The sequence below is a fragment of the Propithecus coquereli genome, unplaced genomic scaffold (genome assembly GCF_000956105.1).
Source record: "Propithecus coquereli isolate 6110/MARCELLA unplaced genomic scaffold, Pcoq_1.0 Scaffold5, whole genome shotgun sequence".
Lineage (NCBI taxonomy): Eukaryota > Metazoa > Chordata > Mammalia > Primates > Indriidae > Propithecus > Propithecus coquereli.
Window position 1 is genome coordinate 5,350,466 of NW_012150840.1, and position 24,614 is coordinate 5,375,079.

The following is a 24,614-nucleotide window of genomic DNA, read 5'->3' on the forward strand; positions in this document are numbered from 1 at the left end:
CAACGGGGCCTAAAACAGCGGGCTGCGCTTCAGCCTTGCTGAACACCAGAGTCACCTGAGGAGATTTTAAAAGCAGTTATGGGCGCCATCCCAGACCCTCCAAATCAGCAACCCGGCCCGACCCCGGCCTGGCGGCGCCGGTGTGTGAAAAAGTTTGAAGCCGCCGCACACTCTCCAGGTTCAACATCTGCAGTCCAGTCCAGCGCCCCGCCACACTTCCGCGCGGTGACCCGCCCAAAACTCTCCGGGGAAACCCAGCGTCCTCAGTCCCAGCTAGGCGCCCCGGGCGCCCGGGGGGATTTAAGAGACGCGCTTCCCGCGCCCGCGAAGCTGTCTTCCCGCGAGACCGCCCCGCCCCGGCTCTGCCCCCGCTCCGCTTCCTGATTGGCTGGAATCGAGGTCGCGTTCCGGTCCAGGTCTCTCTCCCACCGTGTATTCCGCCGCGTACAAAGGCGCGCTCTCGACCGGTTCTTTCCACCAGTCAATCATTCTTCCAGCCAGACATCACCGATTTTCTTCATTCTCCCTTCTCTTTTCTGTCCCTACCCCTTCGCTCTTCGCTAGTTAAGGGAATTGCGTTTATTGGCTGCGCTCGCACCTCCCAGTCCAAAGGGCGCGCAGGCGCAGTAGTATGATCTCTGAGCAATCCCTAAACACGTGGGTTGGGTTGTCCCGCGCTGCTGCGGAGGGAGTGCAACCTCCACTTTGCTGGTGTCCATCGTGGGCAGCGGACTAATAAAGGCCATGGCGGCGGCGGCAGTACTGAACGGGAAGGTGGTCTCCGCGTAAGCACCTAACATTGTTGTTAGGAGGTACTGGGCTGCAGGTTAGGGCTCTGAGCAGTGTGTACAGGTCCTCGGACCAATTTCTTGCGGGAGGGACACTTGTAGCGGAAGAATCGGGCCTGCTGGGCGGAAAGGGAGGACAATGTAATGAGCCCGTAATACTATAGGACCTGCAGCTGAAGAAAGAGACCCCGGGCACAGTCTGCGTTTGCAGAGGGACTGCCTGGTGGCTATGGCCGCTGGCTCCTGTGCTTCAGGAACAAGTCCCGTGATGACTATGCCTCCGAAAGCGCAGCTGCTGGTGACTTTCTGCCGAGAGAAAGGATAGTTGGGGCTGCGTGGAGCACCATAGTTAGAACTCAGAAATCCAGTCTACTCCCTCACCTATAATTTGGAGGTGAGTATATGGAGATTAGTGAGGTGACAAGGCTTGACAAGATTACAGGGCTGATTAGTTACAGAGGATCGATCTCCTTCCAGCCCATTTCGTTTTTCCCAATACACTAGAATCTTTTATGCTAAGTGAAATCTAATAAACTTTTCTCTTCAGTCGTGTGCTTTTCTCTAACACTTATCTCTCTGTCCTGGCCCTAGAGTTGCTTTCTAGTTTGGCTCCTGAGTCCTGACAATATTCTGCATTCCACTTGACCTCTGCCTGTTCTACCCTTAAGGGACATCTGACTGCTTAATTAGTGGGTATGGTTGCCAAATTTACTCCCAGGAAGTAACACCAGCTGCTTTTGGGAAGGTGACTGATGGGGAAAAATAAGGGCATAAGGAAGAGGGAAAGGTATATTATGTGTGACCTTACTGAGGATGCCCTTGGGACATTTGACATCACCAGTTATCTAGTAATGCTTTGGCTGGCACAGTAATTGTCCTGTAACTCCTAACTTTATGAATAGAGGTTTTTGAGTAAATTAGAAAGTCATTGGTAGTGAAACCTACCCTAGGGCAAAATGATTGTTTCCTGGAATGTGGAGATGGTGGTCAAAGATGAGTAGATATAAATTAGATGGTGGTGAATTTTTCACATTGCTGAGGAGAAACCCCAGATTTTTGGATTAGAAATCAGAATACTTATATCTGAGTGCTTTTCAACATGTGGCTTACTAAACTGCATTGTTTCTTTGTGATATTCCTTTTTTATTTGCTTATAGGGAACCCTACTCCCTTTACCAGTGGGTTTCTCTTGATAGAGTCTTCCTTTTAGAAAGACTGGTTATGAAGAGAATTTAGGTTTGCTTCTTGACAGGCTACTGAGATAGATACTCACTGAATATATTCTGGTTGAGTGGAGAGTAAGTTAACTATGTTTATAAGGGCAAATATATGCATTATGTTGTTTGTCTATATCCAAAACATCTAAAAACCGTCTTTCATGCCTTACTACTTATGTGGCTTTAAGCAAATTAATTAACCTCTCCGTGCCAAAGTTTCCTCAAATGTAAACTGAAGATAATGTCTAGGCCTTTGGGTTATTTGGAGAATTAAATGAGTTCCTAACAGGGGAGCATTTAGAATTGTTCCTGGCACATAATAAATGTTCAATGCATGTTAGCTGTATTAATGATTAGTGATTAGCTAGCTAATGTATACAGGAATGATTGATTCATTATCTTTTTGACTGAGATAGCTGCCTTGAGATCTATTTCAATGGTACTCAACATCAGCTGCACCTTAAGCTCACTTAAGGAATTTTTGTTATTTCTTTTTATTTAAATATGAATTCATATAAAAAAGTGCACCTATGGTGACTATACACCTCAATGAATTTTTCACAACCGAACATACCTGTATCCAGCACCCAGATCAAGAAATGGCATTTGGCAGGGCACAATGGCTCATGCCTGTAATCCTAGCACTCTGGGATGCTGAGGCAGGAGAATCACTTGAGGTGAGGAGTTTGAGGTTGCAGTGAGCTATGATGAGGCCTCTGTACTCTAGCCCTAGACAACAGAGCAAGACTCTGTCTCAAAAGAAAAAGAGAAAAAGAAATGAATGGCATTATTGGCACCCCAAAATCCCGCTTCTCACTCCCATCCAGTCACCACCCCCCACAAAGGTAATTGCTATTTTGACTTTTAACACTAGACTAGCAAATAGTTTTGCCTGTTTTGGGGCTTCATATAAATGGCATCATAGAGTATAAGTCTTCTGTGTCTGGCTTTTAATCAACATTGTGTTTCTGAGATTAATCCATGTTGCATGTAGTTATAGTTCATTTATTTTCATTGCTGTGTTTTATTCTACTGTATGCCACTGTTTACTTACCCAAGGACATTTGGGTTTCCAGTTTTGAGCAATTGTGAATAGTGCTGCTATGAGTTGTCTTTTACAGGTGTTCTGGTGGATCATATATATAATATACACATTTCTGTTGGGTGTATACCTAAAAATAAGATATGTATATGATCAATTTTGATAGATGTTCCCAATCTTTCAAATGTTGTTTTACCAATTTACATTCATAGGGAGCTTTTGAAAAATAGCAATGCTTGCTGCTCATACCAGATTGATTTAATTGGAATTGTTAATAATAAGCCTCTGGACTCAAGCTTTTTTTTCTTTTCGAGACCGAGTCTCGCTCTGTCACCTGGGCTAGAGTGCTGTGACATCACCTTAGCTCACAGCAACCTCAAAGTCCTGGGCTCAGGCAATTCTCCTGCCTCAGCCTCCCAAGTAGCTGGGACTACAGGCATGCACCACCATGCCCGGCTAATTTTTTTCTATATATTTTAAGTCGTCCAGCTAATTTCTATTTTTAGTAGTCATGGGGGTCTCACTCTTGCTCAGGCTGGTCTTCAACTCCTGACCTTGAGCAATCCTCCCACCTCAGCCTCCTAGAGTGCTAAGATTACAGGTGTGAGCCACCACACCCAGCTTCTAATTCATCTTGAAGGTTGAGACCACTTATTAAATCTAAATCCAATTTTTATCATTAAAGGATGGGGTGTCTTGTGTACAACTAATTGATCACAACCAATTACAAATTCCTTTGTTCCTTCTTCACTCCCACTGCTTCATTTGACTAGCCTTAAAAAAAGTGGGGGGTGGTTAGTGTGTTAAGATTTAGCTGCCAGTATTGAAACCATTTTCTGGAAAAGATTATTCCGGGTACTGGAAGGGTCTCTTTCTCCAGCCTGCTCAGAGTTAACATAGCTAACCTTCTACATTGTCCTGTTGGTGAACAGCCAGTTTCTCCTGTCAACTGAAGAATGTCAAGGTTCATAAATTTGGAAAGGAGAGCTTTATTTCTCATAAAGTGTTGCAGCCTGCAGGGTGGCCATTCTGACTAGCTGGGAAGCATAGCCTCAGGCAGAAGCTGAGAACATGCACTTGGAGAGGGAGACTGGGGGGACATTATTAATGATAATGTTAATGAAATTAATAATGACATTAGTAATGATAATTTATGCTGAGCAGAATGGCCAAATATTCATGTTTAGTGAGCTGTAGGTGTCATGAGTATTTACAAAAGGAAAAACATGCACATTTCCAACTGAGCTTCATGCCCCTACATAGGTCGCATGTACGGAAAATGGCGGTGTTAGCATGATCCAAGGATGGAGGTTTTGGCCCTCTAATGTCAACAGGTGAAGCAGAGGAAACAAAAACCCTCCCTGAGCATCCACTGCAGACGGGTCAGAACCATTCCAGGGTCAGTGGTCCCTTATTAGGAAGGAATGCTGATCAGTCGTGCCCAAACCACAGGAGCAGCCTTGTTGATTGTAATCAGTGGTGGAGCAAGTTATTTCAAAAGGCTAGTAGCAGGGTGGCTCACACCTGTAATCCTAGCACTCTGGGAACCAAGGCTGGAGGATGGCCTGAGCTCAGGAGTTCAAGACCAGCCTGAGCAAGAGTGAGACCTGGTCTCTACTAAAAATAATAAAAGTTAGCCAGGTGTGGTGGCGAGCCCCGGTAGTCCCAGCTACTCAGGAGCCTGAGGCAAGAGGATCACTTGAGCCCAGGAGTTTGAGGTTGTTGTGAGCTGGGCTGATACCACGGCACTCTAGCCTGGGCAACAGAGTGAGACTCTGTCTCAAAAAAAGAAAAGGGTAGTTCTGTTTAATCCTTGAGGAAGAAAGTTCAATAGGGTATAACAAATTGTGTCTGACCTCCCATCCTGTCAGGGCCCATATTTCAGGTTTAGCTGTTCAGTCGACTGGGGGGCTTGGGATTTTATTTTTATTTCCCACTACCAATGCAATTCATAAAGGAAGCATTAAGACTAAGGCCCCTTGTTGCCTACAGAATATTTTTCTTTAATGTGCTCATAAGGTGGCTCTTTCAGAGATAGCTGCATCTTGGACTTGACCTTTCTGGGGAGCTTGACTCCAAGATATACATCTCCAAGGTATACATCTCCCTGGGAGGGAGATGGCTCATGGGATAGCATAGTCCTACCAGCTCCTGTGTGCTGAGGCTGCAGCAGGCAGCTGACCCTCGGGCCAGTGGCCCTGGAGGAATCTTGAACAAGAACGTGGTTCTTACAGCTTTAGCAGGTTGGGCTGCAGGTGGGGGTACTGGATAGAGTGTTCTTACCTTTCCTCTTTTTTTTTTTTTTTTTTATTTATTTATTTTTTAATTTTTTATATATATTTTTTCCTTTTTTTTCTTTGACTGCAATTTCACAAAGAAATCTTTCCTCTTTTGCTAGGCCAAGGACACTCTTAAGAGGGAAGGTAAGAGAGTTTCTAGGTTCTTCATTGTAGCCAGGGATCCTGGAACCTGGGGAAAAGCAAGGTGTGCAGATCAGCTACCTTTGGTTGCCACCAACTGTTGGGTCTCTCTCTTTTTTTTTTTTTAATTTTTTTATTTTGCTAATCTTCTGTGTATCATTCCAGTTTTAGAATATGTGCTGCTGAAGCTAGCATGAACTGTTGGATCTCTCCAGAGAAAAATTTGCAAGATTTCAAATGCCCCAGGCAGTTTCTTTCTCTTGATTAATCACATTTCCAAAATATAGTGTTTGAATTGTAAATTTCTTCAGCCTAGATACCACTGAGGGAAAAAAGAGAAAAAAGTATTTTTAAAATCAATTTTAAAATAATGAAAAGGAAAAAAATGAATTGTAAATTTCTTCACTGGAGGGAGGAAAGGTAGGGCAGGTCGTGAGTTCCAGTCAGAATTTCTCTAAAATCCAGTCCACTCCCCGCATCCCATCCTGCAAATGAGGAAATAGTTGAGGCCAGAACAGTGATGTGATTTGTCCAAGGGTTACTAGGCTGGTTAATGGCAGAGGTTCAACTAGAACCAAGGTCTTCACCCAGTACTTGGTGTTTTTCACTCTTAGAGATACTTACTACTTGCTAAAAGGAATTTTTTAAACTTACATTTTTCTTTACAGTGGTCTTCCTCTCACTACCATGTTTCCCAGTCTTCTGAAAATACCATCCTTTTATCTCTTTTTATTATTATTCTCCTTTTATACCTTCCTGGGAGCCAAGACATTAACAAAGTTCAGCATTCTAGATTCTTTCTCTGCCTGCTCTACCTTGTGAGAAATCCGGATATTTACCTGATGGATCTAGTTGCCAAATTATCTCCCTTTGGAAGCGATATCCCATTTCTTTGTTACAGGGAGTTCTGATGTTGCAGCCTGAATTTGACAACTCGGGGGGAGGTCTGAGGATTAGAGACAAGTGTGTATCCTTTTTGGATATTTATTCACTTATTCTGCTAATATCTGTGTGCCTCCTCTATGCCAGGCAATCTTCAAAGCCCTGAGACTCTAACAGTGAGCAAAACAGCCCAAACTCCTACCTGGGTGGAGTTTGCATACTAACAGGTAGAGACAGATGATACAACAGGTGAAATGAGAATGTGAGGTAGTGAGAGGTACGAAGAGAAAACCAGAGCAGGGAAGAGGGACAGGAATTTCTGTGGCATTAAGGTTCCAACTTTAAATATGGGAGTTAAGGTCATATTCTTTGTAAAAGTCACCACCATTGTTTTGGGGATGAGGGCTCCAGACCCCAAATTTAACCTGGGCCTTGAACCTTTGATCTCACCAGTTAGCAAATGACTGCTTTGAGAATTGATAGCTTTCGCCCTGTGGGAAGCTGACCTTGAGTAGAGGCTACTGAGTAAAAAAGCCGGAGTAGTGAAAGCCTGCCCTGGGCACAACGTGATGTCCTTTAAAAGATTATACAAAGGGGAAAGGGATACACTTTAGGCAGTGTTGGAAGAACCACCTTGCTTTGGTTTGTAGATAAGAAAGCAAAGTTCTTCTATATGTGTGGCTTTCAAAGTGGGGTGTACTACATAAATTTTGTGTGATTTGTTTGGCTCTCCCATAGTTAGTTTGCTATAGTTAAACTTGCTCCCTCCGTTGGTGGCATTTTTCTTTTCTTTCTTTTCCTTTTTTTTTTTTTTTGAGACAGGGTCTTACTTTGTCACCCAAGCTGGAGTGCAGTGGTGTCATCATAGCTCACAGCAATCTCAGACTCCTGGGCTCAAGCAATCCTCCTACCTCAGCCTGCTGAGTAGCTGAGACTACAGGTGCGCCACCATACCCGGCTAATTTTTTAATGTTTTGTAGAGACCAGGTCTGGCAGTGTTGCTCAGGCAGGTCTCGAACTCCTGGTCTCAAATAATCCTCCTGCCTTGGCTTCCCAAAGTGCTAGAATTCCTGGCATGAGCCCCTGCACCAACTGGCCAGCATTTTTCTTGATAAAGTGTCCTTCCTAAAAAGACTGGTTGTGAAGAGGCAGATGGTTTGCAACTTGGTAGGACAGTAAGAGTAGGTGCTCTGATTTTTGCTGGCCGAGTGCGAGGCAAGTTGGATGTGTATGTGAGCTCCCTGTGGATGATAACCCCAGAGCCTAAACACACTGCCTCTCCGTGGGACACGGGGTAATTTAGTTTAACTCTTTGTGCCGTAGCTTCCTAGTCTGTATGTTGGGGTAGTAATGACACCTAACTAACTCATAGTTTGTTAGTATTTTTTTTTTTTTTCTTTTTTGAGATAGTCTCACTCTGTCACCTGGGCTAGAGAGCCGTGACATCAGCCTAGTTCACAGCAACCTCAAACTCCTGGGCTCAAGCGATCCTCCTGCCTCAGCCTCCTGAGTAGCTGGGACCACAGGCACGCGCCACGATACCTGGTTAATTTTTCTATTTTTAGCAGAAACGGGATCTTGCTCTTGCTCAGGCTGGTCTTGAACTGCTGAGCTCAAGCAGTCCTCCCGCCTTGGCCTCCCAGAGTGCTGGGATTACAGGCATAAGCCACACAACCAGCCAGTTTGTTAGTATTAAATGAGTTATTACTTGTAAAGCATTTAGAGCAGTCTCTGGCACATAGTAAGTTTAATAAGTAGGTACTTAGAAAGTATTTGTTGAATAAACAAGTGATTTTTGTGTTTATCCAGGCCTTTATCTTTGGGACGTGGCTTATAATCTTGAGCCTTAACATTAGAATTTATCCTAGAGATCAAAGATAGCTACTGGGCTAGAACTATTTCTGTAAAAAGGATTTACTCACCGTAGTTAAGGACAGGTCTTGTTTACTGAATTAATGTTGGTGAGCTTTGTACTTTGTTCTGTAGATGAAATACCTGCAGTTCTTTTTGTGCTTAAAAATATTTGCCTGTAGTGAGTTCCAAGGTGCTGACTGGTCAGAAATTGAATATCTGAACCTTGAATATTCTGACTGGTTTATACTGCAGGAAGGCAGGTGGGAGTTCCTGAGAGTTGGGACCTTCTGCTAGGTCTTAAAGAAGCCATCCAGGCAGGCTATCGGGTGTATTGCAACTAGAGTGTGGCAGAGTCCAGATCTGGCAGCCAACAACTGTGGTCACGGCACCAGCAAAAATCCTGATGGGGGAGGAGGCCTATGAATAAGCACAGTTCCTTGTTGGTTGGGATGAGGCCGTTTGGGATTTGGACAATGGGGTTTCGAGCAGGGGTATGTGGTCCCCTATTATACCTGCCACTTGCATGAAGAGTCTTCTGGAAGAAGGGGTGTCAGGCTGGCCTAGCATGGAGGAGGGTTCCTGGAGAAAAGGGAAATGGCTCCCCTCTCTTCCAATTGACAAGATTAAGGGGTAAAGACTGCTAGTATGGCCTTGGAAAAGTCAGCCAGGCTCACTTTCCTCTCTGTACAGTGAGGATGATAACTGTCTTATTTCCTGAGGTTGCCAAAAAGATTAAAAGAGTGCGTAAGGCTCTCAGAACAAATCTGTATGCTTCTGTGATACAACTGTATCTTCAGATATTGGATCCACAGTGCAGAAGGCTCCCATTACCCCTGTACTGTGCAGTTTGCTGTCCTTATTAATTTCCCCCAAGGTGGCTCTTGGCACCCTGCAAATCCTGATCATATGGCTGGGCGCAGTGGCTCACGCCTGTAATCCTAGCACTCTGGGAGACCGAGGCAGGAGGATCACTCGAGGTCAGGAGTTTGAGACCAGCCTGAGCAAGAGCGAGACCCCGTCTCTAAAAATAGAAAGAAATTAGCCAGGAAACTAAAAATAGAAAAAATTAGCTGGGCGTGGTGGCATGTGCCTGTAGTCCCAGCTACTTGGGAGGCTGAGGCAGGAGGATCGCATGAGCCTGGGAGTTTGAGGTTGCCGTGAGCTAGGATGACACCACAGCACTCTAGCTCAGGCAACAGAGCAAGATGCTGTCTCAAAAAAAAAAAAAAAAAAGATTCCTTAACCTTGAAAGAGTGGATGGCTAATGGTGCCACAGGCAGGATTCCTTAGCCACTCAGCCACCCCTCCCCTCCATTTTGCACTTTGTGAAACTTTTTCCAGAAGCAAAGTGAGTTCCCCAAGTGTTCCAAGACTAGTGGCAGAGGCTCAACAGTTCATTTTCCTTTCTTACAAGAGCTTTGTCACTTGCTAAAAGGAATTGCAAACTTTTACCTCTCACCAAGAGACATCCTGGCTGTGGTTCTTCTCCCTGTGCACTTTTCATTGTTAGAAAATGAATCAACCAATCAATCTGTCTGAGAAGCACCCAAACTGGTTCTTTTTAGAAAATCATTTTTGGTGGGTGCTAATCCTAGCACTCTGGGAGACTGAAGCGGGAGAATCGCTTGAAGTCAGGAGTTCAAGACCAGCCTGAGCAAGAGGGAGACCCTGTCTCTACCAAAAATAGAAGAAATTAGCCGGGCATGGTGGCACGTGCCTGTAGTCCCATCTACTTGGGAGGCTGAGGCAGGAGGATCGCTTGAGTCCAGGAGTTTGAGATTGCAGTGAGCTATGATGACGACACTGCACTCTACCTGGAGTGAGGGAGTGAGACTCTGTGCCAAAGGGAAAAAAAAAGTCATTTTTGAGGTTATAGTCTGATTTTGACTGGTTAGTTAGAGGAAAGTCAAACCTTCTACTTTGTTGGCTAAGATTTTTTTCCCCCATGATGAAAAGTTGTTCGCCCCAAGCTTGGGCAGGAGAGGTAACAGCTTAGGGTCTGGTGCTTAACCAGTCTCAGGAGATAAGGGAGTATTTCTGTGAAAGGTTTTGCCAGAGCCTGTCAGGAACTTATCTTCACTGCATTGCATGACTTAACGTTATAAACATCTTTCCTTTAGGTTTGGGGTTTGGGTACCCAAACACTAATCACTCACTTATTAATAGAAGCTGCATTTTAGTCCTAAGCCCTTTCTACCTAAGGTTTCTTTTAGTCTTCTTGGAAAGCAGAAAGGCCAGGTCTTCGTGAGGCTTTTCTCTTTTTTCTTTTTCTTTTTTACTGTGAGGCTTTTTTCATTATGAGCTTTTGGCCTGTGGACACCTCTCATTTTCCCGGTTCTTTCCACATTCCCCTTTGATGTTCCAGAGACCTGCTAGGGCCTTGGAGCAGTTTACTATGGCCATGCTCTGCGGTTAGGTAATACTCAAATAGTTTGGCCTTCTCTGGCAGGCCCACTGGCAACAACTCTCCCTTGCTGGCATATAGTTGGGCATGTCTTAAAGATCCTCATACTCAGAGCCAACCTGCCTTGTGTCAACTCTTCATACTGGCAGAAGGTGACAAAATTGTGATCTAGGGGCCAAATGTTTTGTTTTGTTTGACTTAAATCAGGGTTTCTCAAGGTCAGCACTACTGACATTTGAACCTGATAATTCTTTGTTGTGGGGGCTGTGCTGTGCCACGTAGGGTACTCAGCACCATCCCTGCCTTCTACTTCTAGATTCCCATAGCACACAGCCCCTCCTCTCCCCCATATGACAACCAAAAAGTCTCCTCCAGACATGTCCAAATGCCCTGAGGTGGAGGGAGGGAAAAACTGCCCCCCTTTGAGAACCACTAATCTAGAGGAACAAATGGAAATGGGGACTAGGTTGAATTGGTCCACAATTCAAATTATTTTTAAAATTTGGATTACTTCCCAACACATTCATATCTCAAATTATGCATAAAAATCTGGATGTCTGACTTTGAAAGGAATGAAAAGTTTAGCAATACTGTACTCTCTATTCCTAATGTCACCGATTTGTTGGATCTGAGTTCTTCCTGCCCTCCCCCGTCCCCACCTCCTGGGATTGGGTGTGGGTAGGGGAGGTGGGACCACATTGTTCTGGAATCCCACCATACTTGGCTGCATATACCAGGACTCTGAAGCTGCTATTCTTTCTGAGCTTTCTCTAATGAATTTAGAATCCACTTTTAAAATCCTACATTTTATGAAGCCTTTGTGGACCAATTCAACCTAGTCCCTATTTCCATTTGTTCCTCTAGATTAGTGGTTCTCAAAGGGGGGCAGTTTTTCCCTCCCTCCACCTCAGGGCATTTGGACATGTCTGGAGGAGACTTTTTGGTTGTCATATGGGGGAGAGGAGGGGCTGTGTGCTATGGGAATCTAGAAGTAGAAGGCAGGGATGGTGCTGAGTACCCTACGGGGCACAGCACAGCCCCCACAACAAAGGATTATCAGGTTCAAATGTCAGTAGTGCTGACCTTGAGAAACCCTGATCTAGAAGCTTAAAACAAGTCATTATTAATATATCATTGTGTATAAGGATTAATGATGGTCTTTGCCCTCACTGAGAATTAGGTGATCCATTAACATTTTTCACTATTTTGAGTTATTGTCATGTCACGAATATCAAGCAATTTACTTTTTCTTTCTTAGTTCTTTGAGAGGTTAGAGAGAATTGGATGGAAGGATTTACATTGTAAATTTCCAATAAGATAGTCTCTTCATAGTAAGCTTTCAAATATGTATTTGAGGTACCTGTCAAATTTAGTAACTATCTGGGTTAAATTCTAATAATTTTTATTATAAATATTTTCTTAAATGTAATAGTAAAAAGTGCTATTATCAGTTGACTGTTTTGTATACTGATATGATGTAGTTTTTACCATATTAGTGATATGTGAAGACAATCAGTTTTCTTTCAACAAAAAAAGGTAATTTAGCTTTTTAATTTGACTTAAATGATGAGCAATTTGAAATATATGTATTCCTTGGAACACTAGGTGGCCTCACAATCACAGTTATTTTTACAAGGAAATACATAATTAAGTTTTTTAAACTTTTTGAAGTCTTTTTTAGCCGTAGAAAAGTTGTAATGAGCAAACAAAATAAAGCAACAGGAACAAAATAGAAATGAAACAAATTAAATAAAACATTGGTGGTTGGCTAGGTGTGGTGGCTCATGCCTGTAATCCTAGCACTCTGGGAGGCCAAGGCAGGAGGATAGCTTGAGCTCAGGAATTGGAGACCAGCCTGAGTAAGAGCAAGACCCGCATCTCTACTAAACATAGAAAAATTAGCTGGGCATCATGTACACCTATAGTCCCAGCTACTTGGGAAGCTGAGGCAGGAGGATCACTTGAGCCTAAGATTTGAGGTTGCAGTGAGCTATAATGACGCCACTGCACTGTCTCAAAAAAAAAAAAAAATTCTGGTTTACATTGTTAAAATCTTACAACAATAATCTCCTTGGGGAGGGGAGGATTAATTTGCATCTTTGTTTAAAAAAAGCCCTGGGCTGGGAGTGGTGGCTCACATCTATAATCCTGGCATTTTGGGAGACTGAGGTGGGAGGATTGCTTGAGGCCAGAAGTTTGAGGTTGCAGCGAGCTGTGATGGCAGGTCTGCAATGTAGCCTGGGCTACAGAACAAGACCTGTCTTGTCCCTGTCTTTGACCCTGTCTCAAAATAAAAAAAAAAGAGAAAGAAAGAGCCCTAGAGCCCTATATTTTGCCTACATTTTGAAGGTGAATGTTATTGATTTGTCTCTGATGAATTATTAAAAGTGTTCTCTATGTACTTTTTGAGAATTATTTGAGAATTACTCTAAGCCTGTGCTCCATTTCAGTGTTTTTATTGTCTAATGTCAGCTTTCTTTTCGTCGCGTAGATTTCCTGCTGCCACCTTTGCCTACCATAACAAGCTGCTGTTTAGGTTACGTCCCTCTTAGGTTATATTTTATCAATGCTTTTTTTGTCTGTCATAAAATGTCAAAGGTTTGATGCTGAGCCATCATGTTAAACAGAATGAATTGGAATTTGTAATGGACTTTGGAAAGAATAATTGTGTAAGAATTTGTGTAAGAGTAAGGCAGAAGAGATGACTGGGTGGCTGTTTAGGGGTGTTAGGCTATGACTGGGTGGCTGTTTAGGGGTGTTAGGCTATGCCCAGCTCTACAGTTGATTGTCTGTTATTCGAGGGAGCAGCTGAGGCTGGCACTGCTGGAGAGTGAAAACGGGCAGCTCTGGGATTTCCTGTTCTCTTGTCTCAGAGCAGAACTGTGGCCTCTGTCCAGGCCAAATCACAGTTAAAAAAAATCTAATGGTCTATTCTTCTTTTGAACTATATTATTGTAGAGAATATTGATGTGAAAAAACAAGGTCACTAACTGGAAATGCAGTTTGTAAGTCTTGGGTTTGACTTCTTGTATTAATACCATTCAACCTTCTTGATGTTTACTAGGGCAGTCCAAATGATCTATTTCTTGTGACTCCTGTGCCTGTTTATGTCAGTTTTTTGTAAAATATGGAGAAGTGGAGCTGGGAGTAGTTGAATTAGAATAAGGAAAGAGATGCCTGTGATTGACTGTCTGTGTTTATTTTTACATCAAGTGTGGTTAAGGTGGGTAAGATGAAGAAAAGTAAATGATGAAACTGGTTCCCCTTAGCTGGGTGTGGTGGCTCATGCCTGTAATCCCAGCTCTTTGGGAAGCTGAGGTGAGAGGATCACTTAAGGCCAGGAGTTCAAGACCAGCCTGGGCAACAGAGAGAGACCCCATCTCTCTCTCTCTCTCTCTTATATATATATATATATATAAATGAATGAATGAATGAATAAATAAATAAAAAAAAAAGTGGTTCCCCAAGAGAGACAGAGCCTGTTCACGTTGAAGGTTATATCACATATCATACCTGGGCGAGGTTGGCTATGAGCTATTATGGATGTAATTTAACTTAATGCCCTGCTGTGTTTATGAGAAGATATGTGTTGGTAAATTATCTTAGTTTCATAAGAGGTTATACTTTTGAACCTTGTGTTAAATTCTTTTATAAGGAAAATTCTTTTATGAATTGGAATATAATTTGTAAATTCATATTGAATTTGGAGTGAGATTTATTGAGTGATCATTCAGCTTTATGTGGATACCCTGTTGTTGTCTTACTAAGGTAGGTGGAGCAAAGGTGTGAGCTTGAGTTCTTTCCTACAAAATGTTTTCATGGCAGCACATGGAGAGTGGAAATGCTGAAAAAGATGAGGATTAGGCTGGGCTCAGTGGCTCATGCCTGTAATCATAGCACTTTGGGAGGCTAAGGCAGGAGGATCTCTTGAGGCCAGGAGTTTGAGATCTGTCTGAGCAACAAAACATAGCCAGACGTCCTCTCTACAAAAAATAGAAAAATTAGCCAGGCAGGATGGTGCATACTTGTAGTCCCAGTTATTCAGGAGGCTGAGACAGGAGGATTGTTTTGGTCCAGGAGTGTGAGGTTGCAGTGAGCTATGATGATGCCACTATATTCCAGCCTATGTGACACAGTGAAACCCTGTCTCAAAAAAAAAAAGGATCAGTAAATTCCAGATATTTTCATTTCTTCACTGTATGAGTGAATGCCATTGACTAATACATTTTAAACTAACTATTCCCACACCCTCCGGCCCAGTTGGTGTCAATAGGAGTTAGAAAAGATCCACATCTACTTGAGGCCTAGAAAATTGATGAAAGGTTCATGATACATATTATACCATATAATGTCCATTCAGTGAAGGTGTTTTTAACTTAAAAGAGAAATACATCTAATAATCTACATCAGTTGTTTGTGCTTGAAATATTAAGTGAACTCCACCCTTTCCTTTTTCTCTAGGCAAATAAGGGAGAGACTGAAGAATGAAGTCACTCAGATGAAGGAGCAAGTACCTGGTTTCACACCAGGCCTTGCGATTTTACAGGTATTATGATAGTATATTTCTGTTAATGTTCTCCTTACTTGATCTACCAATAACATTTCAGACAATGCTCTTCGGACTTCTCCCTCCATTTTTCTATCTTTTCTTTCTTATTTATTTTTTAATTATTATTTTTTTAGCTTTGTGAAACCTTATACCTTTCAGTTTCTCTTTCCAGGATGCCCTTTTTCAGTTCAACTTTGAAATGTTTCGGTGTTTTCAGATGAGCTTTTGGAAGAAAAAAAAAAAAGAAAGAAATAAAAAACGAAAAGTTTTAGTGTATCCTGGCCCTCTGCTCTTCTCTGTGGATACCCTTCTCCTTGGCCAGTGTCTCTTCAACTTCATCTCAATCTGATCCCTTTACACTCTTAAAAATTTAAGACCTCAAGGAACTTTTGTTTGTGTAGATTTACCCACTAACGTTTACTGTATCAGAAATTGAAACTGAGAAGTTTTAAAAATATTCATTTTAAAATGCCAATAGTAAGCTCATTATGTTAACATAAATAACATTTTTATGGAAAAATAACTTTTTGAAGACAAAATTTAGTGAAAAGACAGGCATTGTTTCACATTTGTGCCCAACTGTATACTGCCTGGCTTTGAGCTGGATTCGCATCTGCTTCTGTATACAGTCCCTTGCTGTGTGCTGGTTTCATGGAAACATGAAAAAAATCTCGCCTCATACAGATGTATAATTTAAAAAGGGAAGAATTTTTTAATTGTCTTTCTAGATAACTGGATATTTTTCTTTGATACTGCACCAGTACTCAGTAAGTGAAGTTTTTAAAGATTGGTTGCAATGTAGAATCTGAAACTGTATCAGTGAACTTTTATACTTTATTACATCTTTTCAGACTTGCATACTTTGTTACATCAAAATGTTACATCCTTCATTCCTCATTTGGAAAATAATGGTTCAATGAATTATGCATATCTTCCAAATGTTAACACATTTCATTATGCAACATAAAAAGAATCACAATCGTTAATATCACGAACGGGCTCATCAGAAAAGCCTTATTAAAGTATTGAGAAGCTGTCAAGCTCATAGGGATGAATAAAAAGTTCTAATTTTTGCTTAAACTCAAATTTTATCATTGGCAACAAATACAGTTATTTGTTTTCCTTTAAGCACCAGGCTCATTTTATTCATTTTTGAGAATGTTTGCCAAATACTGAAGCCTGGATAATAATCATTTGTCAGTTCTTTCAAGTAAAGATGGTTGACTTGGTTGGCTGGGTGTGGTGGCTCACTCCTGTAATCCTAGCACTTTGGGAGGCTAAGGCAGAGGATTGCTTGAGGCCACGAATTTGAGCTTGCAGTGAGCTACCAGGATGCCATTGCCTGAGCAATACAATGAGACTCTGTCTCTACAACACAAACAAACAAATAAAAAACGATGGTGTTCTGTATAAAAATGCATCTAGTTCCGATTGCAAGGCAAAAAAGCACCTTCTCTAGTCTCCTTTGCTTTTTATTTCTAATCTCCCTGAAACCTAAACCATTTGAATGCCTTAGGGCCCACCCCTCAGATCTCTTCCACATTTTATTCTTCCGCATTTTATTCTTCCACTAAGTGACCTCACCCAGTGCCGTAGCTTCATGAGGGAATACTTACTAATTTAGGTTTCTATCTAGAGTTTCTTCACTGAGCTCCAGATTCATCCAGTAAGGAGGCATTCAATAACTTGGTAGGAAGCATGTCATAAATATTTGTGCAAGTAAATGTATGAATGAATGTTTGAAGTATTGATTTGGATAACAGGAAACTCAGAGCATTCATTTGAACAAATTACTAAGAATCAAAGGTGTATGTTGTGGGTGTATACTGGTGCATTTGGGGACTGGTTATTTCTTGGTTTATTCTTGGGAATTGTTTGTTGTAGAAAGAGTAAATGTCATAAGCAAGAAGTATACCCTTTCTTAGCAATATTGGGAAGTGGTTCTTTTTCCCCTGCTTTTAAAATTGATTCCAACTTTATTTTTTAAATTTATTAATTATAAGTGTTTTTATTATATCAACACTATTCTACAACTGGTCTCCTATATCCTTGCTGATTAAACAGTGGTAGAATCTTTTAATTTTATACTTTAGCACCAGAATCAACATCTATGATGCAAGGCTTATGTAACATGTGACTGCATCTCTCTGTCTCTGACCTGTTATCTTTTCCACCCTGGGGCAGGCACCACCATCTTCCCTCACAGCAATGCCAGAAGCCTGAGGTCATCTCTCCCTTACTCCCTTAGGGGCTGTTCCTCTTGATTCCTAGTGCTCCCACTCCTGGGGCCACAATAGTCACCTCCTTACTGGTTTTAGGCTTCTGTCTGTATACCTCCTGTCTTTCCTCTTGACCATAACCACACCTCTTGTTAAAATGCAAGTCTGATCAAAATCCATCAGGCCACACAGACTCCCTATCTTTTACAGAAGGAAAGACAGTACAGGTTGAGTATCCCTTCTCCGAAATGCATGGGACCAGAAGTGTTTTAGATTCTGGATATTTTTGGATTTTGGACTATATGCATATACGTAATGAGATGTCTTGAGGATGGGACCCAAGTCTAAACATGAAATTCACTTATGTTTCACATACGCCTTACACACATAGCTTGAAGGTAATGTTATACAATATTTTAAGTAATTTTATACATGAAACAAAGTTTTGACTATCATGTGACAATCACATGACCTGTCACATGGGGTTAGGAATGGAATTTTCTACTTCTGGCATCATGCCAGCACTCAAAATGTTTCAGATTTTGGAGCATTTCAGATTTTGCATTTCTGCGTTAGGTATGCTCTACCTGTACTACTTACAAAGAGTGTCTATGATAGTTTAAATGATTTATATATATTTCTAATTGTTCATGATCTGGCCCAAGTATATACTTAAAAGGTGGAGTTTTTTTTTTCCCATAAAATAGATGGATACCTATACTGTATTTATAGGAAATTAGGACTTTTCATTTTAAGAAATACCAGGGAGGCTATATTTCTATCCCCTTAGCACATAAAATACTTTAATTATTAATAATATAATAGCTAACACTTGCTTCCTGCTAGGAACTATTCAGAATGCTTTATGGGTGATAAGTAGTTCATTCAGTCCTTACAAAACACATGGACAGAAACAGTAAAATTAATAAACTCAGTTGGCTTGAATATCTACAAAAGTTCCCTGAAAAAGAAAGCAAAATTAGTGAGCAGACCGATACCCAAGATATCGTATGAAGTAAAACAGGGATTGATAAGCTGTGGCCCACGTCCAAATGCTGCCAAGGACGTGACAGTAGCAGCAGCTGTGACAGGGTATGTGGTGCACAAGGCCAGAAATATATACTGTCTGACCCTCTACAGAAACAATTTGCTGATTCCTGGTGTAAATAAAATTGTCCCTAACCTGTTCTCCTGCAAGAGAGGGTGCAGAATGTGCCCTCTGGGTAATGGGACCTTTTTTGGATGATGTAATGCACAACTACCCTCAAGGAAGAAATCAGCATTCCTGATAAAATGCTTAAGTAGTTTTTTTTTTATAAACTGTATTGGGATTAAGAATTGTTCTGGGAAACCAGTCTTCTACCCACTCACCTGACTGCTACTGGGTTTTTGTTTTGTTTTGTTTTTTTGGTTTTTTGTTTTTAAGATTTTAATATTTTTTATTTCAAAATATTAAGGGAGTACAAATGTTTTTGTTACATGGATATCTTGTATAATGCTTAAGTCAGGACTTTTTTTTCTTATTTTTTAAGAATATAAGAGGTGTTTTTCTTTTCCTTTTTTCTTTTATTTATTTATTTATTTATGTTTTGAGACAGAGTCTCACTCTGTTGCCTGGGCTAGAGTGCCATGGCGTCAGCCTACCTCATAGCAACCTCAAGCTCCTGGGTTCAAGCGATCCTCCTGCCTCAGCCTCCCAAGTAACTGGGACTACAGCCATGTGCTACCATGTCCAGCTAATTTTTTATATGTATTTTTTTAGTTGTCCAGCTAATTTCTTTCTGTGTTTTTAGTAGAGATGGGGTCTCACTCTTGAACTCCTGAGCTCAAGCAATCCTCCCACCTCGGCCTCCCAGAGTGCTAGGATTACAGGCATGAGCCACCTCACCCGGCCACTCTTGGCTCTTGAAATTTAGATTAGCACCACAAAACTGGGAACTATCTGTATAAGGGACAACTGAAGCTAAGATTCAGGCCACCTCCCTGAGATATGAGGGAGGTGTCCGGTAACAGCATCAGCATGACAAGGTCTGGAAATACTCTGTTTTAAAGGCTGCCTCCCTTAAATACTCTGTTTTAGAGGCTGGCTTCCTTCTTTGCCGTGGTCCTCTTAAAAGGAGTCATGCTTCAGTTATCTTTGCTATCGAGGGACCTACCACATTTCCCTCTGCAATATTCTCTGCAATTTTGGGAGAAACCAAACTTTGCAACTTTGAAAACGAGAAATGTCAACCCCTAGAGCATGGAAAAATATTCGTAAAATAAAATTTTACAGATAAATGGTTTTAATGAAAAACTATAAATCTGTGATTAAAGAAATACAGGGAACATAGAGGTAGTGGTTCAAAGGATTTGGCTTCTGCCCTGTACTTTCCCCTTTGCCTTGAGGGCAGCAGATTGCCCTTTGCCTGGCTGGGGTGTCTGTTCTGTGTAGGCTAGAATGAGGCCCATCCTCCATGGTTTCTTTCTCTTCTCTGTGTGGCCGGGATTGAGAGATTGCCACTGCCCCTGGTGGGGTGATGGCAGGAGAGGGTACAGAATGTGCCCTCTGGGTGCTCCTGCCTCTCAGATATTTTTCTTGCCTAACGACAATTTCTCAACCCTCTGCTCTGTTGTTCTGGTACGTCCGCAGATATCCCATGTGTTTCTCATAGGCCTATATCACCCTTGCTTAGTTTCCAACGCACATGCAGATAGCCTCTGCCTTTTCTCTTCTCTTGGCGGATGCAGTGGGAATCAGCTGGGCCTTGTTTGGGGGAGGGGCTGCAATGGCACCTGTGTTCACATCTCCATCCTGCCCCCACAGGCTCCTTGTTCTCCTGTAAAAGTTCTCTGCAACAAGAGTCGCATGATTAAACATCCCTTTTATCGAAACTAAAACTGTAGAAGCTTTTCTGTACACTTTGCCTTTCTCTAATCGTCTGATTTGCATGTATTTATTATTCTAGGTTGGCGAGAGAGATGATTCCAATCTTTATATAAATGTGAAGCTGAAGGCTGCTGAAGAGGTAATGCCTAGCACAGCAGTGCCACCAGCTCCCCCACCGCCAGCGGGTCCTGTGTCACCCCTTGCCCTTTGTGCTGCTCTCCATAAAATCTTCTGTCACCCACAGCAGACTTAGTTTATCTATTTGTAAGTCAGAAATGGATGAGTTAGACCACAGCCTCTGGTCTGACACTGAATTTTTGTTTTCTCTTCAATAATTTTTTCTCTTCCCAAAGAGCAGGACTAGGAGACAAGAACTGCTGAAGTTCTGTGGTGGCAATTAACAAGTGATTGGTGAATGGGTTGAAGTGAGGGACTAACTCTTCAGAACATATAAGTGTGAAAGGATAACTAACACCTCCTGGTTTGTTTTCGTCATATCTGTAAAATCATATCTCAAGTTCTCTTGCCATTTACCTGTTTCTGATGTTCATTTTGCAGGTTGGGATCAAAGCCACTCACATTAAATTACCAAGGACGGCCACAGAAACTGAGGTGAGCTCAGTTGATTGATTGTTAGGAGGGTGGCTGAAATGCTTTTTCCTCTGGCTTTTGGTTTAGTGGAACTTTGGGAACTGACACATTTAGCTTATGCAAGACCTTCGGGTTCTTGCCTTACAGACTCTACCTCCAGAAAATCCTTGAAAATACAGAGTACATGGTGCAGTACCTATGAACATTTGGTGCTCACAGTGTGACTGCAGTACCATTTGCTTCCAAATCACCTGTGATGGTCATGAAAACTGATCCTCAGCCTATAATTATCTGCATTTTAAAAAAACTATGCATTCCCTTTATATGATGTTCAAGAATAGGCAGAACAAATCAGTGGTGATTAAAGTCAGAGCTATGGTTGCTCATAGGTAGAGGGGTTAACTGCAAAGGGAAAAGAGGGAAAAGAAACTTTCTGAGGTCATGGAAATGTGCTATAGCTGCACTATCCAGTTTGTAGCCACGAGCCCCATGAGGCTATTTGAATTTCATTAAAAAGAAATAAAAATTCACTTCCTCAGTTGCACCAGCCACATTGCAAGGATTCAATAGCTGCCATTGTATTGTAGGGCATAAGTTATAGAACATAATTACACCATAAACACCATCTTTATTGCAGAAAGATTATTGGACATTGCTGCTCCATTTCTTGGTTTTGATGATTAACATGGGTATAACTAAGGCCGGGCGCGGTGGCTCATGCCTATAATCCTAGTTCTCTGGGAGGCCGAGGCGGGCGGATCGTTTGAGCTCAGGAGTTCGAAACCAGCCTGAGCAAGAGTGAGACCCTGTCTCTACTAAAAATAGAAAGAAATTAATCGGACAACTAAAAATACATAGAAAAAATTAGCCGGGCATGGTGGCACATGCTTATAGTCCCAGCTACTCAGGAGGCTGAGGCAGAAGGATCGCTTGAGCCCAGGAGTTTGAGGTTGCTGTGAGCTAGGATGACGCCACGGCACTCACTCTAGCCCAGGCAACACAGTGAGACTCTGTCTCAAAAAAAAAAAGAAGCAAGGGTCCACTGCTCTTCACTGTGTAGAAGGGCTCAGGTGGCGTCTTCAAGACCTTCTCTCTGCTTTTTTCTGTGTGGGCAGCAGCTTACTCTCTGGCTCCACCTGGTGGCCCCAAGCAGCTCCAGCTTCAGCTTTGTTCTATGCTTGTGCCTAACAGTCATGGGAAGGCCAGGTGCAGTGGCTGATGCCTATAATTCCGGCACTTTGGAAGGCTCAGGTGGGAGGATCGCTTAAGGCCAGGAATCTGAAGTTGTAATGAGCTATGTTGCACTCCAGCCTGGGTGACAGAGTGAGACCCTGTAGCTAAAAAGCCAAAACAAAACAAAAACCAGTCATGGGATTAGATCTTATCAGCCAGGGGATGAAATATGGTCACTCATCCACTATGGGGTGTTCACCCAAGCCATCTCCAATGAGTAGAGTATGAGTCAGTCCTGAAAAGAGCATTAGTATATTGCCAGAAGAATAGATGCTGAATAAGCAGAAAGAAAGCTCTTTACTGCAGTTAAGTTTCCCCTTTATCACTTCCCCGCAAATAACCCTATGGTTCAGGCCCAAAGCCAAAACAGAAATGTGGATGAGGAACTGCATAAATAAACTCACCAAAGTTGGAAAGAATTACTGATACTAATCTAATTTCCTGCACTTCTCTCCACCCGGTTACATCCACCCTATTGGTTTCAACTGTTTTGCCCATGAAATTTAATCTGATGTCTTCCTCCATATGGCTGTTTAGCTGTATGTCAGGGTTTCTTTTTTCTTTGAGTGTAGGTTTTCTTCCCACTCCCCTATGACTCAATGAATGGATCTTGGCTTAAGCTGCTCTCAAAAACCCACAGTAAGAAGGACACATGTACAAGTCCCAATTTATAGCTGAAACCCTAGAGTTGAGAATATTATTGCCAAAAAAAAAATGTTTCTCTTTGATGCTAAGAATCTGTTTTTGTATGCTGGTTCTGAATTTTCCTGTTTAGGTGGCATGCAAAGGAGGGCAGCTTCTTCCCCCAACTCTGATGCATGCTGGCTTTTCTTCTAGGGGTGCGGATTGCCGGAAGGCACGCCGTGGTGGTTGGGCGCAGTAAAATAGTGGGAGCCCCAATGCATGACCTGCTTCTGTGGAACAATGCCACAGTGACCACCTGCCACTCCAAGACTGCCAATCTGGGCGAGGAGGTAGGAGGTCCAGAGTAGAGTTGAAGGTGGTATGTGTGTGTGTGTGTGTGTGTGTGTGTGTGTGTGTGTGTGTACGTACGTACATACATGAATGTGCACGTGTAGTGGATGTTCTCTCCACACAATGGGTATAACTAACATTTAAGGTCCAGACACTGCTATATACTTTACCCTCATGATATTTAACCCCATTTATAACAATTCTGCAATTCTTATTTTATTAATACAAGATGAAGAAACAAATTCAAATTTAAAACTTGCTCAAGTTTGTACGGTTTGTTCTGTGTACTTTTTACCCCAGTCTGCCTTGTGTAGACAGGGATTAGCAGTGTAGGCACTCGGATTGATCCAGATCCCATGTGTGTGACAGTGGTGGCCTCAGAGATGGAGGTGCTTCAGAGGAAGATGTCACAGTGGTTCCGTGACATCAAACATAACAGCTTGTTCTAGACCCCTGCATCACATTCCTGAACTCAAGAATGCTCACATGTACATGTGCCTATTGACAATGCAGTCTCTTAAATGTAAGGACAGAGCAGGAGAGAGTTCTAGTACTTTCTCTTTTAATCCTCCCAAGCAATGCTCTGCAAGGTGGAGGAGAGGGAGCAGACTCCAGATGTTATATCATCCAGGGATATAGTCCCAGGCCTGCAGCTCCAAGCCTATGCTCCCTTCTACCCTGCAGGTTCTCATCAATTTCCCCTTTGGTAAAATGCCTAGAGAAAGGGATTTCTGGTGTGTGTAGGAATGAGCTCAGCATGTGAAGGGCTGTCAGAAATGTCCTGCATTTGAGGCCTTGACTCCAAATCCTATGATATAGCTGATGACAACTAAAAATTTAATATGAAGCTCAGGCGTGTCCTTTCTACTTCTAGATTTTTTTGGTGTCTGTTTCATTCTTAATTTCTGGTGTTTGAATCCCCCTTACATAGGTAAATAAAGGTGACATCCTGGTGGTTGCAACTGGTCAGCCTGAAATGGTGAAAGGAGAGTGGATCAAACCTGGGGCAATAGTCATCGACTGTGGGATCAATTATGTCTCAGGTGGGTGTTGCTATAGGAGGCAAGTGGTGTCTAGGAGAGAAACCAGGTTGAGAACCTCTCATCTCACTTTATGCTTGAAGTACTAACATTTAAAGAGATTGACTTGCCATTGGGTGCATGCAATTAGTAGATAGAATAATTGCCCCTTGTGGGCAGGCCTGCCTGGTGTCAGAGCCTGTGACTTTAATCACTGTGCTGTGCAGCTCCCAAGATGAATTGGTCCAGGGAGAAAGTGGGAGAGGGGCTGGGAGGGAGACATCACTTTATCTTCATGTAGAGATTGCCCTTTATTTTAGCAAAGGTGGTGGACAGATTTAAAATATAGTGTAATCCTTGCAGTACACTGTGAGAGTCCAGAAGAGGGACTCATGCTGCTCAGAGTTGTCTAGGAGGGCTTTACAAAGAAGATATTTGACCTGGGCTTTCTTCTAGGTGGAGAGGACAAATTCCAGCCTTTTTTTTTTTTTTGAGACACAGTCTCACTCTTTTGCCTGGGCTAGAGTGAATGCCGTGGCATCAGCCTAGCTC

At 42.3% G+C, this 24,614-nt stretch overlaps 1 protein-coding gene across 1 annotated transcript in view; it reads left to right on the forward strand.

Moving 5' to 3' along the window:
- The first annotated feature begins 628 nt into the window (after positions 1-628).
- MTHFD1 (methylenetetrahydrofolate dehydrogenase (NADP+ dependent) 1, methenyltetrahydrofolate cyclohydrolase, formyltetrahydrofolate synthetase) overlaps positions 629-24,614 on the forward strand; it is a 60,305-nt gene continuing 36,319 nt past the window's right edge. Inside the window, exons 1-6 of the mRNA XM_012656036.1 lie at positions 629-785; positions 15,069-15,153; positions 20,324-20,383; positions 20,803-20,865; positions 22,902-23,042; positions 23,975-24,086. Of these exons, the coding sequence (XP_012511490.1) occupies positions 745-785; positions 15,069-15,153; positions 20,324-20,383; positions 20,803-20,865; positions 22,902-23,042; positions 23,975-24,086 (502 nt within the window). The 5' untranslated portion in view covers positions 629-744. The remainder of the gene's footprint in view (positions 786-15,068; positions 15,154-20,323; positions 20,384-20,802; positions 20,866-22,901; positions 23,043-23,974; positions 24,087-24,614) is intronic.